The sequence below is a fragment of the Anastrepha obliqua genome, chromosome 2, assembly GCF_027943255.1.
Source record: "Anastrepha obliqua isolate idAnaObli1 chromosome 2, idAnaObli1_1.0, whole genome shotgun sequence".
Classification (NCBI taxonomy): domain Eukaryota; kingdom Metazoa; phylum Arthropoda; class Insecta; order Diptera; family Tephritidae; genus Anastrepha; species Anastrepha obliqua.
This window is the reverse complement of record NC_072893.1, coordinates 100062331-100081396: the sequence shown is the minus strand read 5'-3', so window position 1 is coordinate 100081396 and position 19066 is coordinate 100062331. Positions and strand designations below refer to the sequence as shown.

At 35.8% G+C, this 19066-nt stretch overlaps 1 protein-coding gene across 4 annotated transcripts in view; it reads left to right on the top strand.

Moving 5' to 3' along the window:
* Positions 1–19066, top strand: part of LOC129236771 (transmembrane protein 132C) — an 88060-nt gene that overhangs the window by 11491 nt on the left and 57503 nt on the right. For all 4 annotated transcript variants that reach the window (XM_054870980.1, XM_054870981.1, XM_054870979.1 and 1 more), the window contains exons 2-3: positions 7997–8289; positions 11162–11410. In XM_054870980.1, the coding sequence (XP_054726955.1) occupies positions 7997–8289; positions 11162–11410 (542 nt within the window). The remainder of the gene's footprint in view (positions 1–7996; positions 8290–11161; positions 11411–19066) is intronic.

Here is a 19066-nt window from a genome sequence, read left to right as displayed (position 1 = left end):
TGGATAACATTCCGCTCAGAAAGACAGAAGACCTTATAAATTCTAAGGGTATTTTTGAAAAAGCTTGAAAATCTTAAGAATAATTATTTCAGGAAATTAGAATCTACTGAGAAAACCATCTGTATTTTGTTAAATATACTTATACTTGTAGTATAAATAAACGTTAAAAGATTTCAACTATTTAAATAAATTTCTCTATAATAACTATATTCATAACATGGAGTTGAACATTAAATCAAATCCGAAAACCTTCTCGAATTACATAAAATCTAGAAGGAGTAGTGCATTTTTTTAGATAACAATCAACCACGAAGCTCAAGTGCAGCGGCTAATTTATTTGCTGAATTTTTTAAATATAATTTTGTTGATGAAGAACTTGATCATCCGTGTTACTTTTCCTCTGACCTAGATTACTCCTTGAAGTTTGGAGCTCTATGTCTTTCTCCTGCGGATATTAGTAATGTTTTACTTAAACCATTCTCTCAAAGTGATGCTCATGGACGTTCAGCAGTATTCCCTGAAACTAATTATCAATAAATTTTTATTATTGGGGAGTTCTCCTTCATTACGCTTTTCTTTAAGAGTGGGAAAAAAGTACGTTCGAAATTATAAACCTATTTTAAAGCTATCGACTATCTCCAAAATTTTTGACCCCCCGGTTAATTCAGAATACAGGGATTCTTCTCAATATGCAGTGGCATATTCACAACGCAATAACGTTTCAATTTTAGTTTGTAAATGATTTTGCTGTGACTGCATGATTTTGGAGTGATTTTACAGTTTTTGTGTACAAGAAATAGCGGTGGCCCTCAAAACTAAGGAAATTTGTGTTGACGAGAGAAAAATTATCCTGAAACTTAGAAATGAAGGGAAATTTTTCCGCGAAATTGGGCAAATCTTAGGAAGAAATTGCTCCGCTCCTCTGTGCAGTATATCGCGCAAACATACAATACAACTGGTTCAATTGTGTCAAATCCACGTTCTGATCGATTTAACAAGCTGACCGTACGTGAGAAACGAACTATATTGCAATCAGTGAAAAATAATCCTCCAATTACGGTTTCTCAAATATATAAAAAAATTTCAAATTCCTTTGGCAAGCATGTGCTCGACGATACTGTACGTAAGATACCTTTTTTAAGTATGTACAGTTAGTAACATAAATAAGTATTCAGGAGCCTGATTTATGGATTTGTTTGACGCTAACGCTTTCCTTAATATGTAATCAAAATATTTTATACATGATAATTGTGTACTGGGATAAGCTTTCATATGCGCCTTAATTTAACTGTAAATTTTAGGTACCGTTATCCACGCTTTGCTTTGTCTTTGATGCCAGCGAAATTTATGTCACAAAAGTTGGTATACAGCAAACGATTGTTCAGTTAGCATAACATTTATTTTTACGTATTGATTAAAAAAGCTGTTAAGAGGAAATAGTTAAAGTGAGTATAAAAATTTAGGGAAGTACGTTTCGTATTAATTTTTCCGACATTTTTAGTAATGGCATCCGATTAGAAATAAGGAACAACTGAAAAACGTCCTTCAAGAGGAATGGAATAAAATACCACCAGCTGTAACTGAAAACTTTGGTGAAATCAATGCCATCACGACTTAAAGCGATTGTAAAGTCTAATGATCTACCAAATACTAGGATTTGATTTTAATTATGTTTTTGATTTCACAAATTAATAATATGATGACTTATAGTATACTTACTTTTGAGACATGAATTTTTATAAAGTTTAATATAAAAAGCTATAATTTTGCTCCTTTTTAAAATTTTGTCATTATTTGGATTAAATATAATTTTTGTATTTCATTCATGTAAATAAAACACAATTTTGTTATAACTTAGGTTGTTTGAAGGAATCGATTGGGGGAAAATTGGAAACGTATCCGGTGTATACTTACTTCTGTTACTAACTGTATGTGTATCGCGGACGTGTAGCTTGTAGAAAATCGTACATACCCGAAATCAACAGAAAAAAAAGAATGGATTTTGCAAACGAATATGTCAACAAGCCTACAGAATTTAGGGAACGTGTTTTTTTTCGAACATTTTTAGTAATGGCATCCGATTAGAAATAAGGAACAACTGAAAAACGTCCTTCAAGAGGAATGGAATAAAATACCACCAGCTGTAACTGAAAACTTTGGTGAAATCAATGCCATCACGACTTAAAGCGATTGTAAAGTCTAATGATCTACCAAATACTAGGATTTGATTTTAATTATGTTTTTGATTTCACAAATTAATAATATGATGACTTATAGTATACTTACTTTTGAGACATGAATTTTTATAAAGTTTAATATAAAAAGCTATAATTTTGCTCCTTTTTAAAATTTTGTCATTATTTGGATTAAATATAATTTTTGTATTTCATTCATGTAAATAAAACACAATTTTGTTATAACTTAGGTTGTTTGAAGGAATCGATTGGGGGAAAATTGGAAACGTATCCGGTGTATACTTACTTCTGTTACTAACTGTATGTGTATCGCGGACGTGTAGCTTGTAGAAAATCGTACATACCCGAAATCAATAGAAAAAAAAGAATGGATTTTGCAAACGAATATGTCAACAAGCCTACAGAATTTAGGGAACGTGTTTTTTTTCGAACATTTTTAGTAATGGCATCCGATTAGAAATAAGGAACAACTGAAAAACGTCCTTCAAGAGGAATGGAATAAAATACCACCAGCTGTAACTGAAAACTTTGGTGAAATCAATGCCATCACGACTTAAAGCGATTGTAAAGTCTAATGATCTACCAAATACTAGGATTTGATTTTAATTATGTTTTTGATTTCACAAATTAATAATATGATGACTTATAGTATACTTACTTTTGAGACATGAATTTTTATAAAGTTTAATATAAAAAGCTATAATTTTGCTCCTTTTTAAAATTTTGTCATTATTTGGATTAAATATAATTTTTGTATTTCATTCATGTAAATAAAACACAATTTTGTTATAACTTAGGTTGTTTGAAGGAATCGATTGGGGGAAAATTGGAAACGTATCCGGTGTATACTTACTTCTGTTACTAACTGTATGTGTATCGCGGACGTGTAGCTTGTAGAAAATCGTACATACCCGAAATCAACAGAAAAAAAAGAATGGATTTTGCAAACGAATATGTCAACAAGCCTACAGAATTTAGGGAACGTGTTTTTTTTCGAATGAAAGCAAGTATATGGCCGCACAAAGATTTGTCAAAATTGTTTTTATAGAGTCCACAAAGGATAAGTTTTCTTATTTAAATATTTTAAAGAGTAGCATGATGCAAAGTGTTCAACAGTGGGAGCTTGGTGATGATTTGTGGTTTCAGAATGATAATGATCCCGAGCATTCGGTATATTTGTGTAATATTAAGCTCTGGTTGCTGCATGATACAAATCACCAATTGACAATTCGACTTGCGGAGGTCCTCAAGGGGACCTCATATTTTTAATTATGAATACTTTAACCGTATATTGCTATGTACGAATACTTCTTCTGCTTCGCTGAAGTGAAGTTTTTCATTTTGTGAAATTTAATTTTTACAGATGTACTTAGGAAAAAATTTAGAGAAATTGTAGAAAAATTACTGACGTAACATTTCTGATAAAAGTTTAAATGGTTTTCGTTTTTTGTACAATGGATTTCCTAATATGTTGCTTTCATTTCTTTGTGTACAGATACTTTTTCTGGCATGTGTATATTAGGAAAACTGCAAATATTAAAGAACACCACCAAAAGACGTCTTACTCAAGTGACATGAACACTTAAACACTTTTCTTAATACCAAAAAATATAAGCTATCATGGTTTTGCCATCTTATAAGTTTATATTTTTTGAAATAAGGTTTTATTTTTTAATTTAAAACCACTAATAAGCAGTACTTTTATAGGAGGTATACTCGGAATTTTGAGCTGATTGTAAGAAATAACCCGAAAAATTTCTGACGCTACATAAAATCTAAAAGAAAGTCATTAATTATACTTACTTATAAGAAATTCTACCCGACTTTGATAGAAGATGCAGCCGATTTATTTATCGGTTTCTTTTCATGTATGATGACATTATTGAAGGGATAATAAATGTTACAATCTCATGCAGAAAGATGATTCAATTTACACGGATTTGTCTAAAGCCTTTAATTAGATTTCACAAAAAACTCTTACTACTAAGCTAGCTTTGAGTTCGTTTATTTCTACTTTCTTACTAACTGTTTAAGCAAATTTAAGGATTTGGGTGAATTTCGACAATAATGTCACCACTGACAGATCAGGATAATCAACTTTATTGAGATCACTCTACCTACTGTCTTTTCATTTACATAAAATGAGCTCATATCCAGACAAAAGAATGAGCTGTGTGAAAAATAGCATGTACAATGAATAGTAAACAAATAATGTAAACTTAATCTAGAGAGATGTCAAATATATAGAATTAGTGATGACAATAAGTTTACCTTTGCTATCCATTTTAGGTATTCTTTAAACATTTGACTTGATGGTAAAAAAATGTCTTCAAGTGGGATTTGATAATTTTTACTTAAATTGAAATATTCTCTTGTCAGTTAGTCCCACATACTCACCTGAATGACTACGGCTTTTCCCGTCCAAGACCGTCAGTAAACTAACCCTATGAATGCTAGTGCAGTGAATTTTACCCTTCGTTTCCCTTCACTAGAATAACCCTATAGAGCTAAGCGAGGGAGAGCGTGGTAGTGGAATAGCATGTATAGTAAACAATACTTTGCAATATCGTCTTATCCATGAAGACATCGAGCGCAGGGACAACACCTAAGAATTTCAATGTATTGCTGTTCAGTCAGGCGATGTCCAGCTCAAAATAATTAGTTGATGCAGGATCATATTGTCAGATCAGATAGACGACAAACGACGACGCCTCTTCCAGTAAATGCAGCAGCTCGCCTGACCTAACGATTGCTAATGCTGGTTGTGTAGCATCATGGCTACATATGCTATCTCTTGCATCAGTACATTTGCCCATTATGACCTTGATCTAGAAACCCACCGATTTTGTTTTCGCGATTCACCGCTTCTATTGGGTTGGGGAATAAGTTCATTGCGTTTTTATATTTTCTTTTACTTTACAACGATTTATTTGCTGTTGGGCGAAGCGTAAATAGAGAAGGTGTCAAAAGCGAATCTACAGCACGGAACTGGTTTGCAAAGTTCAAAAATGGCTACATGTACAAACCATACTCCTTCACGACAACGTCAGGCATTTCGTCGTATTCCCCAGATCTTGCACCGGCCGATTACCAACTATTTCGCTCTCTGTCAAACCATATGAAGGGCGTTACCTTCGATAACAAAGAGGTCCTTAAAAATTGGTTCAACAACTTTGACACCAAATTTTTGGCGGAACGGCATCAACAAATTGGTCAAGAGGTGGGAAGAGATTGTAAACAGCAACGCGAATACATAATTGGTTAACTTATTGATACTTCTGCTCAAATATGAACGAGACTGATTTAATAAAACACAAACGGTTAATTATTGTTCAATTTTTATTTTATCTCCTTCAAAGTAATCACCATTGGAGGCGATACACATATGCCAACGTTTTTTCCAATCATCATAGCATTTCTGGAATTCCGATTTCGGTATGGATTTCAGTTCCTTCTTCGAATTCTCTTTTATGACTTCAATTGTCTCAAAATGTTTTCCACGGAGCGGCAACTTGAGCTTGGGAAACAGGAAAAAGTCACATGGAGCCATATCAGGCGAATGCGGTGCTTGCGGACCGATATTAACATTATTTTTGTTCAAATAATCGCGAACAAGACGTGATGTGTGAGCTGGTGCATTATCGTGATGCAAGAACCATGACTTGTTGCCCCACAATTCCTTCCTGTTAAGACGAATGTTCTCGCGCAAACGCTTTAAAACGTCTAAATAATATTCAGCGTTAACCGATCGGCCTTGCGGAAGGAACTCCGAGTGCACCACACCTTCGTAATCGAAAAAAACAGTCAGCATAACCTTAATTTTTGAGCGACTTTGGCGTGGTTTTTTGCGTTGATGTACGGCCCTCTTTGAACGATTTGTACCACTGGAAAATACGTGCACGCGATAGAGCAGAGTCCCCGTAGGTTGTCTTCAACATTTTTAAGGCGTCTGAAGCCGAAATTTTGTTGGAATAACAAAATTTCTAACAAATTCTTTGTTCAACTTGAATTTCCATCGTTAAATTCGAAAAACACACTCGAGCTTGACTTGTTTACAGTAGCGTAGAAAACAAACTATGTGACATATCACGCTGAAATTTGCCATGTAAGCTTATAACAGTCCTACCATCCAACAAAAAATTTATTTTTGCCATATGTCATCCGCGGACCATTTTATTGATAAAGTCTCGTTCATATTTGAGCAGAAGTATAATTATTGTTTCTTGTTTAAAGTTAAAAAGTTCTTCTGTAAAAAAGCTGTGAACTTATTCCCCGACCTAATATATAATATTAACTTTAACAAAGCTGATTGGGTCAGAATTCATTGAGAAAATCGACCCTGTTCTTTCCAGTCCCACAGATGTGCACGTTGGCGGAAGTATAAGGTGACTTTTGCTACGGCGGGGGGGTGTAAACCTACTGGACGATTGAAACACAACCGTCCAAATTTCCCATTAGGGGCGGCTGTTTTACCAAACGAGCGTGACCATCTACCCTAGGTCTATCCCGAGGATCCTCAAACAAAGGATCTGAATTTGGAGATTCGGCAACTGGAATCTCACATACCCATGGGTTGAACACCTAAAGTAATGCAACTTCATTAGCATTAAGGCCATTGTGCAACCTAAGGAAGCAGAGTACAATCACGTTCGGTGTTTCGTCGGTGCGGAACACATGGGCGAGCCTTTTCAGCCGAACTCATTCACACATCAACCTGGTTTCCATACACAGGCACAGTGCACAGCACCACAGCAGCACTTACCGCCATAAACACGCGGACCGAAATCGCCCCTGCGAGAGAAGGGTCCTAGTAGCGTTGCATCTATTCATACTACTAGTTGATATTGAACAATCCACTCTCCCACAGAGATTGTGTAGTCGACACTCGTCAGTAACGTTTTTGAGACCAAAATTCAAAACTGGAAAATAAAGCAAGGGTTTCCGAGGGTGGTGTCCTGCCTCCCTTGCTTTTCCGCTCCTATATTTCAAAAGTTCCTCGATAATCAAAGGGAGTTTCATTGATCCCATACCCTGACCTTTGTTCAATATTACCGTCCGACAATGATATCGATTGCTCGTGTTGCAGCATTTTCGAGTTTTCACTGAAATGATTCTCCAACTTTCCCACACTAAATCCACGGGAGCCCTATTTACAACTTGGGCGAAGGATGTCAAATTATCACTGGAATTCGAATTCGATAATACACCAATACCAACCGTAAATATCACCAAGATATTGAGGGTCACTTTCGATAGTTTGCTGTTGTTCTCGCCGCCTACAATATACATGCAAACCACTGGACCTCCCAGAATAAAGACAAGCTATTAATGATATTCAGTGAGAGTCCCTTACCACCTTTATGAACACCTGCTCCCCGAATATCGTTATCGGAGTCCAATTTCCACCCATTGCAGGCGAAGCTTTTGAGTCACCTTGAAACCCGCATTACTGGCACAGTTAGGTTCCACATATTTCAGAAACTAAGCTACCACTTACCTAGTAAAATCTACGTATGACCGGCACGTGAAAACAACACACGTTCGCCCCTAAACCCACTCATCTATCACATCTCTCCTCTAGACCTATCCCGTCAAAACAGCGTATTTCTTAGACGTACCGTTAGATGATATAGACCACAACGACCAATAAGTTCACTGTGCTTAATAGGATTTTGTAAACTGCTACAACTAGAGTAACAACTTGAATTAATGCAATTAATAATAATAAACTAGATCATTACAGCTAAATTTATACAATTTTTTAATAATAATAAAATATTGCATTTTATTAAATTTTTTAGGTATAATTACATGTGTAGAAGTCCATTTTGAGTCTGCAGAGAGTGGCTTTTTTTTTAAACATTCACGACAGCCGCCAATTGCTCCAGAAATATCCATTCAAACCTCGTCTGTCAATCCAACTAAAACAAGGGCAACATATGATTCTGTCTTGTCAGTTGATCGTTTCACGGTTGTTCAAACAACCCAGCCTGTATCCATTAGAGCTAGCTACGGCCCATTTTCAACAAAACAAACTGTTCCAGCACGTTACATTGTTCCGGATGTGCTGGAGAATCAAAACAATAATCTCAATGTAAGTATATAAAAATTTGCTTGTTTCAGTAGCTTAAAATTTCGATAACACATTTAATATTTTGTTGTTGTATTGAACTTTTTTAACCATAACAAAACCAATCAGTTCATTTGGAGTATTTTCGTGGCCGAATTCTCTGGCGAGGATTATAATTACCTAACTAATTAAAAATTGTGAATAGAGCTATTCTTATTGAACTCAATGAGATACTTGAGACAACCCCTACTCTAATACTTAACGTTCGGGAGTCCTTTTGGTAGTTAAGAAAGAAAGAGGGACGTATACTTAAACAAAAATAGGCGAGTGCGAAGAGTTTGAAATGTCGACCGTTCGAAAAACGCCTAAAGATTCTATAACTAAGTTCGACGACTTAAGAAGAACGATGACACCGTTTTGACTAATATCCATGTTTCAAAGTTGAAACGCACACATCTCCACACTCATGAAGGATGGCAGCAACGAAAATCACACAGATATATACAAATACAGGGTGGGCCATATAGCGTTTGCTTTTTGAACCACCTATTTTTTTGAGAATGGTAACACAAATGACATGTCAAATGTGTTCATAATTTACTTAAAAGTTTGACATTTATGAAATGGGACGCTATACGCTTGAACAAAATTGGGAAATATTGAAAACCTATTTCCAAAGTGGTGAGTCTTCTTCTTCTTTTCTGATTTTCACATCGGTGGCTACGTCAATAAGCAAAATTGTCGGATTTGGGGCTCAGAAAATCCACACGTTACTGTAGAGGAGCAAATGCATCCACTGTCACTGTCACTGTTCAGTGCGGTTTTTGGTCTGGCGGCATTATCGGGCCATTTTTTTCGAAAATAAGCGAGGAGCCGCGGTTACAGTAAATGGCGAGCGTTACCGTGACATGCTCAACGAGTTGTTTCCAAAAATTGAAGAGGATGACATGGACGACATTTGGTTTCAACAGGACGGTGCAACGTGTCACACTGCCAAAGTTACACTCGAACTTTTTGCTACCGTTTTTGAAAACCGAATAATCAGCCAAAATTCCGATATCAATTGGCCGCCTCGAAGCTGTGATTTAAGCCCGTTGGACTATTTTTTGTGGGGAACCGTTAAGGACAAATGCTATGCGAACCACCCAGAGACGATTGATGCTTTAAAACACGAAATCGAAGTTGCCATTCATGAATTTGGAGCCCATACTGTCAGTTCGGAGTTCTCGTAGAGAGCTTTGATGAGGCGGATTATCTTGGCGGGAACTCCCTTTCTACTTAGTGCCAACCATATTGCGTCTCGTTTGATACTGTCGAACGCCTTCTTAAAGTCTATGTAGAAACACCGATTTTACCATTACCTGTAACATTGAACTGCTGCAGTTTGCTCTTTGTATAGTTTGCACTTCTTCTTCTTGATTGGTACCGCATCGAATACATATTTAGCTTCTGACATGGCAACCCTTAACTTGAACGCTCATATGTATATTGTACAATACAATTGAATAGTATAGAATAGAATACAAGTGAAGTAGTTTTCTAGAACTTCTACCGAGACACGTGCAAAGTGATTTAACCTAACAACTAATTTAACCTAATAAAATGAAGTACACATATCATTCACACATCAATCGTGTCTTTTATTTATCCGAGACGCCATATATCGATTCGCACGATATGACCGAGCCAACCTAGACGCTGGATCTTTATTCGCTGCACTATGTGTATGCCGTCGTAAAGCTCTTACAGCTCATTGTTCCATCGCCTGCGATACTCGCCGTCGCCAACGTGCAAAAGTCCAAAAATCTTCCGTAGAATCTTTCTCTCGAACATTCCAAGTGACACCTCAACCGATATTGTCATCCTGCAAGCCTCTGCATCGTACGATAGGATGGGCATGATGAAAGTCTTGTAAAATGTTATACATTTGTTCGTCGAGAGAGGACTTTACTACTCAATTGCCTATTTAGTCCAGGCTAACTACTAGCGGTGTATTGATGTAGTTTATGGAACTTTAATATGCTACTTTGCCAAATGCAAAAGTCGGGCATACTTCCCACGAATTTAGCACAAGACAAAATGATTACACAGTTTCGGAGAAGTATAAATAGTTATTTATCAGTATTAGTATTTCTGTATACCTATTTTGGTTTTCATGCTTACTTTTCTCAATTTTGCCACATCCAATTGTTGATTCAATTCCACACATTCCTTGTCGAGTAATTTGGATCGGATTGATGTGACGTCATTATTATCGACAATTTTCTCGATACGGGCTGATAAGTTGTGTTGTAAAGTAAAAACAAGATACTATTGTGAACGAGCTCCTGGAAAGTCCTTAGTGATACTATCTAAACGTCAAACTACTAGATACACAAATAAAACCAAAGTGCATCCGTTCTGACTTGTTTATTTTTCGCTGAATTAATAAGATTCATCAGAGAAGAGTGGGAAAAAATACCATTGGAATATGATATTCCGAAACTAATTAAATCAACTAAATAATTTCTTACCCCTTTCACATTCCATACCATTTGCAAAAAAACCGAAATGAATGAAATTCGCGGAAAATAACTGCATTTTTTGTTGTTTCATCAGTTATACAAAGATTTTTTTGACACTTATTAAATAGAATAAACATCTTTTTTGTTGTTGTTTTTGTAATGTGTGTGATTATTTAATAACTTAGACAATACTAAAGTAATAGTCTTAGACAAGTACAGTAATGGAATGTGTGTATAAATTTTTTGTTTGCTTTTTTATTTGTTGTTGGAATTCTCGATAAAAGCTAAAATTTTATATTTTTCTTTATTATGCAAAGATATTCTTGACAAACTGTATATAAAAAACTTACCTTGGAGTGCTTATAGGTTTAATTTTATTATATTTGGTTTAGAACACCACAGCAGCACTAATGGAGTTGCAACAGGCTAATATGCATTTGGATATATCTGCACATTTAATAAAATCGGCGATTTCTCGAGACTCACCAGTGTTGCGGGTTCTTTTCCATGCTGGCACAGATCCTGGTGGACACCTTCAAAGGCAACGAATATGCGTCCTGCTGCATATTTCACTGGGCACTCAAATTCCGTTGAAAGGTCGTTGTATGCCTGATGGCGAAGATAACGTCTGTGTTGCTGAGGTAAATATCTCCTATTTTTAATGTTATATATTACTGTATATATATATATTTACGTTATATATTTACAAATTTCACGAATATGCTAGTTTTACACATTTTTATTTATTTATTTAGTCTACTTACATTGTTATATTTATTATACATATAATATATTTATCAAAAACTGAACAAATCTGATGATTGAGTAAATTTCTAATCATGTTACGCAGCAATTTAAAATGAAATGATATACAGTAGGTTCTGTTTTTATGCGGTAGATACGTTCCGCAAGAAACAGCATAAAAAAAACAGCATAAAAAAAGCTACTAGTTCTATAGTAAAACTATAGATACGTTTCAAATGCTAAAACCGCATAAATCTGAAATAATGTAATAAAATCGCATAAAAAAGGGCACTAGTCCCATATTATAACTATAGATACGTTCCATAGACCGCATGAATCTGAAATAATTAAATAAAATCGCATAAACAAAATATTGTATTTTTGAAAATTATATCTTTATTTAAGAAACGTTAGAATCGAAAAACAAATTTACATCGTCAAAAATAGAATCAGACAATACCCACATGTTGCGCGTTCGTTTAGGATTTGGCGTAAAATCACTTTCGTCGCTTTAGGAAATGTACACGTCTGATCTAGATAGTTATGCAGGCGATTCCATACTTGTAGGGTTAGCATTTCTGATGTAATCTGTGATGAGTTTTTGCTTAGCTGGTTTAGAATCTTGTTTATATGTACAATTCCCGATAGGTCGACATGCATTTTGTAATTTAAAAAAAAACCGCACTATTTCAAAACCGCATAAAAAAAAAGCCGCATAAAAACAGAACCTACTGTATGTACTCGTATACATACATAATCTCAAATTTCGGGCGATAAATATTGTTTTAACTGACATTTTAATTTTTTAATAAAACAGTTGCACTATTGTAATGAAAGATCCTGCCACTCTGAATAAATACGAGTAGTTCAGAAGATATTTCTGACACCTACGATAGACAAGGCACAAACTAATATAATTGCAGCCACTTAACATACAAAGTTTGTGTAGATGACTACACATTTGCTCACATCTAAGCAGCTTTCAAGGCGTCTGTCGATGCCAGCTAGCGCCTAGATATCTTGCCACTTTCACTTTAAGTACCACTTTTAGATGTGGTGGCCACGATGATTTAGGGTTACGATTACAATTTACCGTTCGTAAGACTTTCCGGTAGGTATTTCTGTGGTCCTGATATCTCTAAAAATCCTATTTATGGTCCGATTAAGATCAAACTCGAAACATACAGTGACCGACAAAAGTCTACATACAGCCCCTATTTCCACTGGGTTGAAAGTTTGAAAAACTTTACTGAAAAATGTATTTACACAGTTTTATTTGAAAGCTTTTTCTAATCATTAAAAAAATAAATAATTGGCGCATCCACCCTTTTTTGGGTGTTTGGCCAAGCTCCTCCTCCTATTTGTGGTGTGCGTCTTGATGTTGTTACCCAAATGGAGGGACCTACAGTTTCAAGCCGACTCCGAACGGCAAATATTTTTATGAGGAGCTTTTTCATGGCAGAAATACACTTGGAGGTTTGCCATTGCCTGCCGAGGCGCGACCGCTACTAGGAAAAACTTTTTCTTAATTTTGGTGTTTCACCGAGATTCGAACCTACATTCTCTCTGTGAATTCCGAATGGTAGTCACGCACCAACCCATTCCACCACGGCGGCCATAGGTATATTAACATAAAATAGCAAAGCTATGGCAAAAAACCTAAAACCAACGTTGACAAAAGTCTACATACAGTACAAAAATATCTTACTCCAGTGTGAAAAACTTCACTTAACTCTAAGTAATATTGCTTCTTAGTATTTAGTTGGTCCACTATTATCATCACTTACAGCTTGAAGCCGTCGTGGCATCGAGGTGACTAAATTTGTTAACTCTTACTCCAGTGTGAAAAACTTCACTTAACTCTAAGTAATATTGCTTCTTAGTATTTAGTTGGTCCACTATTATCATCACTTACAGCTTGAAGCCGTCGTGGCATCGAGGTGACTAAATTTGTTAACTCTGCAGAAGTTATATTGTTTCAAGATTCTATTAGTCGTTCTTTGAGTACTGAAGTGCTTGAAATCGGATTTCTTCTAATTTTTCGATCTAAAATTTCCCAGACATGTTGAATAATATTCAAATCTGGGATTTGCTGTGATGTATTTAATTCCTTGGAGCATGGTTTAGCAGCCAATCCTTCACAATGTGTGCTGTGTGCTTTGGATCGTTATCCTGTTGACAGACCCAACCTGGACCAAGCGCCAAATCATCCACCGAAGATTTCAGATTGACTTCCAATAGTGATTTGAATTTATAACGATCCATATTACCTTCCCTAAATACTAATCTTCCAACACCAGATGCAGCAAAAGCTCCCCAAATTATTACATTGCCGGCACCGTGCTTCACTGTTAATACCAAATTCTTCGGACTCAGTGCAATATTTTTTTTCCTCCACACTTTTGCTCTTCCATCGCTACCGAATATATTAAACTTCGACTCATCTGTAAACAAAACTTTTTGCCAAAAATCCAACCCGTTTTCCCTGTGTGTTTCGGCGAACTCCAGACGAAGTTTACGGTTTTTTTCAGAAATAAGAGGTATTGTTCGTGGTGTTCTACTATGAAAGCCGATTTTGTTCAGAGTTCTTTCAATTGTTCTTGAATGAGCACACTTGTTGGATGAGCTTGCTATATCCTCGGCCGATTTCGGAGCAAAATCTTTTGGATTTTTGTCCACTTCTTTTAGAATCAAGCTGACGTCACTGCGAGATACGTAGTTTGCTCGGGTGGCCACTGCGCGGCTTAATTTCCGTGGAACCACTATTTTTAAAGTTTTTTACAATGGTCCGGACTGTTGCGCGACTTAAGTTTAAGATTTTTGAAATTTCGCCATATGGTTTTTTTTCTTTCCTGTGCTGAATAACTAAATTTCTAACGTCAACTGATATTTCTCTTCGAGGAACCATTGTAGATGCTTAAGTATTCAAATTGCAACTAAAATCAATATTAGCAAAGCAACAAACATAAGAAAAGGAAAGAAATAGATAAACGGTAGTTTACCGTTATCACAAGCTACGAAACCGATTCTGTATGTACACTTTTGTAAACGATGTTTTTGCGTTTTTTAGCATAACTATGTTGTTTTATGTTAAAGAATGGATTTGTTTTGTTAAGTCGATTAGAAAAATATTTCAAATGAAATTGCATAAACACATTTTTAAGCAAAGTGCTTGTACTTTGTAAGCAACGAAAGGGAGGGGTGTATATAGACTTCGGTCGGCCCCTGTATATTAGCTACACGAATACAAATACCATATTTTGACTTGATAGGTCGCGTTGGAGTTGACATACACATATTATTAAGATAGGTCTCCCACATTCATATCAAATGCAAATTTTTTTAAACTAATAATAACCGATATTCAATTGTATGTGGTTTCTATTTCATAGATTAATATAACAAAATTTTATAAAAAATAATTCAAGGATCTTTTAAAACTTAATCTAGTGACAATAGCAAAAAACGAAATATGTATGTTGTCATTAAAATATGTACGAAATAGACTCTGACAGACCAGAGTATTGTTTAAAAGTGCGCGGAAGCTTTTGCCGTGAGTAAACGCGAAAAAAGAAAGTCAGTAATGGATTTCAAACGTAATAATGTGATTGCATTATATTTGGCTGGAAAATCACAACCAGCGATTGTTCATGAGCTCGAGCACCTTAAAGTAAATAACGTCACATGAAATGGTTCAAAAAGTGAAGAAGCGGATTGAGTGAAATCCCTAACGAAGTGCCAATCAAATGTCGAAAGAATTGAAAATATCTGACCGTAGCATCCGCCGTATACTGAAAAATTATCACAAGACTTGACTTACAAGATCCAAAAGCGCTTGATCTCACACCAAACCGGCAACAAGTCAGACTTGAGAGAGCGAAGGAAATATTTCTCTTAGCCGAAAATGGTCAATTTCCGAACATTGTGTTTTCTAACGAGAAAATTTTTCAAATTGATTGAATTCGTAAACCTACAAAACGACAGGGTTTATTTGACCGACCATTCATACAAGAATTTGAGTCATCGATTGGCCACCAGGAGGTAGCAGGCACCATCTCACAAAGCTCGAGTTAACCAAGGCTAAAAAACAACGTTCCGAACTTCATAACGTCCACACAATGGCTCTCAAATTCACCAGACACAAATCCGATGGATCATTCTCTTTGAGTCATTTTGGAGAGCAAGGTCCGAACTAAAAGATTCACCAGTCTCGAGGCGCTGAAAAAATCCATTGTCCGGGAGTGGGCAAAAATACCTGCAAGTCACATTCGAGCAGCTTGCGATTCGATTTTGGACCGAATTGTGGGTTTATGGTTTCGTACGTGAAAACCAAAGCTCAATCATCTCAATGGAAGCTGCCGCATGGACCAAGACCGAAAAAAGCGCGCCAGGTTCCGTCGAATGTAAAAGTTTTGTTTACCGTTTTCTTCGATTACAGAGGTGTTGTGCATCAGGAGTTCTTGTCACAGGGTAAAACGGTCATTAATAAGGAATTTTACCTGCATGTTATGTGCAATTTGGCGAATCAATCCGCCAGAAATGCCCGGATTTGTGGAAGAACAGAAATTGGCTCTTGCATCACGATAACACCCCTGCTAACACATCGTTTTTTGTGCGTGACTTTTTGGCCAAAAACAACACACTAATGATGCCACAGCCACCGTATTCCCCAGATCTGGCCCCCTGTGAGTTTTCCTTATTCCCGAAACTGAAGAGGTCCATGAAAGGACGACGCTACGCTACGATTGACGAGATAAAAACGGCATCGAAGAAGAAGCTGAACAAGATAAAAAAATGATTTTGAAATTAATGAAATGCTTCGAAGATTGGAAAAAACGTTGGCACAAGTGCATAATATCTTATGGGGATTACTTTGAAGGGGACAAAATAGATATTAATGAATAAATAAATAATTTTTGAAAAAACACAAAATTCGCGATACTTTTTGAACACACCTCGTAAGTCTTTCCATCATGAAACGTTAATGAATACTGAAAAAAGAATGTATTTAGTTTAACAGTAGTCACGCGCGATCTGTTAAAAACCCATATTGGAAACAGTACCTCCAATATGATCACCCTTTACAAAGACTTTTTTAAATCACGAAACTTATTCCTGTGGAAAATAAAGAAATCATAAAAGCGATTTTCTTTAGTTGACATGAACTTCTTAAAGAACTTATTTCTCAAATTTTTATGATGCTTGAGTTCTTTCGCTTAAAATTGGTACTTGTTTAGAACACAAATCTACCACTGAAATCTTAAGCATCTTAAAGCACTCTGCAGCTTCAATATTGCCGAAGGACACTTTCCAATTAATTTCACTTAAAGCTCCATCTAGGATCTGAAAGTGACAGCTGGCAAAATTAAAGGAAGGATTTGAAAAAAAAAATCCAAATCTATGAGTAAAGGAATATGGTGTACCTTATTCGGCAATATTAAAGAAGCAGCCTGCGATACAACAAAACTAATGTGGTCGCTTATAAAAATCAAATCTAATAAACAATTCATACCATTAGTTAATCCATTAATGTGAATTAAACCCATGCTCAACAAATTGTCAATAAAATAAGATTCAGTAGATCTATTGATATTTAATGGCGTTAGATAGACTAAGGTTGTTCAATAAGTTTTGCGGTTTTTTTTTTGTTAAAACAATAAATTGTAAATACTAGACTAGCTGAAAGAAAAATTCGTGAAAAAGACCTAGTTTGCAAAAGAAAAAATTCTTTTTCATCAGGGCAATGCACCGATTACAGCAAACTGCAATCATCACACAGTCCCCTCTGCTATATCTATATTAGTTTTAACAGCATATTTGTCTTTACGGAAAATTACTTAAAGGTTCGGAGCGAGGAACTCTTCATTTAAAAAGGAGTCTCAGGAGTCTCATAACAAAAAAGTCATATGCACCTCGTCGGACTTATTTCTTAATCCGGAAATCTTTTATATACTAAATTTGTATGTGCTTATTAGGACTTGAACGAGCGACTATTTCTGAGGATTATTTTTTAGCTTGTGTAAAAAATAAAACGGACGAATAGAGTTTTCAGGATTTTTTTTTTTACAATAAAAAAATTAAAAACGATACTTAAATTTTTTAGGCTTTTTATTTAACTTCTTTTACACACAGAAATGAAAAAAAAAATTGTTTTTATTTTTAATTATTTTCAAAATGGAGCTGAAGTTGATCCTCCCGAAAAATTGGACCTGAACGGTGTTGTCCATTTTGGCTCTTCTATTTATCTGAAACACAAAAACCAAAAAAAATATGAATCGGTATGATTGTATCTATGTATTAGGGTGTCCGTTATTTACCAATTTGATTATTTTTCTTGCGACGCCCCCTAAATTTTTAGTTTTCCGTCTAAGGAAAATTATCAGATCAAAATCAGCTCTCAATATTCAGAATAAACCTTGCCGCAAACACGATATATTTCCCATTTAAATAACATGGGATTTTGTTACTTTTTGGAATAAACATTTTTTTTCTCTAGTACGCTAATTTACAGCTATGAAAAACGCATATTCTGATGGCAATTTTAACTCTCTACAAAAAAGATCTCATATAATTTTTCGATAAATTGACTCCTTTAAAAGTTAATCGAAGTTAAAGTTGAACTGTGTGTAAATTTCAGACTTTTTCACTTTTGCAGCAAAATTATTATTGTGGTGCTGTGAGTTGCTTCAAAACGTAAACAGACTCAATATGAGCGACAAAATTTTTGTGTGGCACGAACAAATAATACAGCTATCCAATGAGCGCGAGTGACTAAATATGTTTCGGCCTACTCCGCATATCAGCAGAAGTAGGATGGCATTGTACCCTGATTGCTAAACACCGTTTCCTGATATAAGCGTTCCTTCGGATCCTTAATCGATCAGAACGTGCACTATAACTGATCGATTTGCGATTTCGATGCACATCACTACCGAAACAGTGGCAAATAGTATGTACCTCGACCGAGCACCGAACTGTGTCGAATTCGTCGCTAGAGTAGCAGAGCCTTGGTGAAGCTTCATGAATTGAAAATTGCTGGAGTGGAAGGTCTCAGTTTTTTTTTTCTGTGATGGAATTCAAACGTAATCAGTCACCTCAAAGTGAATAATATTTTTGTGTGTCGCACTATAAAACGTTACAATGATATTGGTAGCATTGCAAAACGCTATAGAGGTGAACCAAAACAAACCGCAAAAACGCCAGAAATGGTTCGGAAAGTGAAGGCTCGACTTGAACGAAATCCACGACGAAGTGGAAGAAAAATGGCCAAAGAACTGAAAATATCGCAAGACAGCATTCGACGCATATTGAAAAATGAGCTCACGGTCAAGGCTTACAAGTTCCAAAAAGCGTACGATCTTTCACCCCAGCAACAAAAAGTTCGGTGCGAAAGAGCAAAGGAGTTGTTGCGCTTGCACGAACGTGGCGAATTTCCTAACATTGTGTTTTCTGATGAAAAAAAATTCCCAATTGAGCGATTCATAAACACTAAAAACGATCGTATTTACTTGACCGAACGCTCATACGAGAATTTGAGCCTACGTATGGCCACT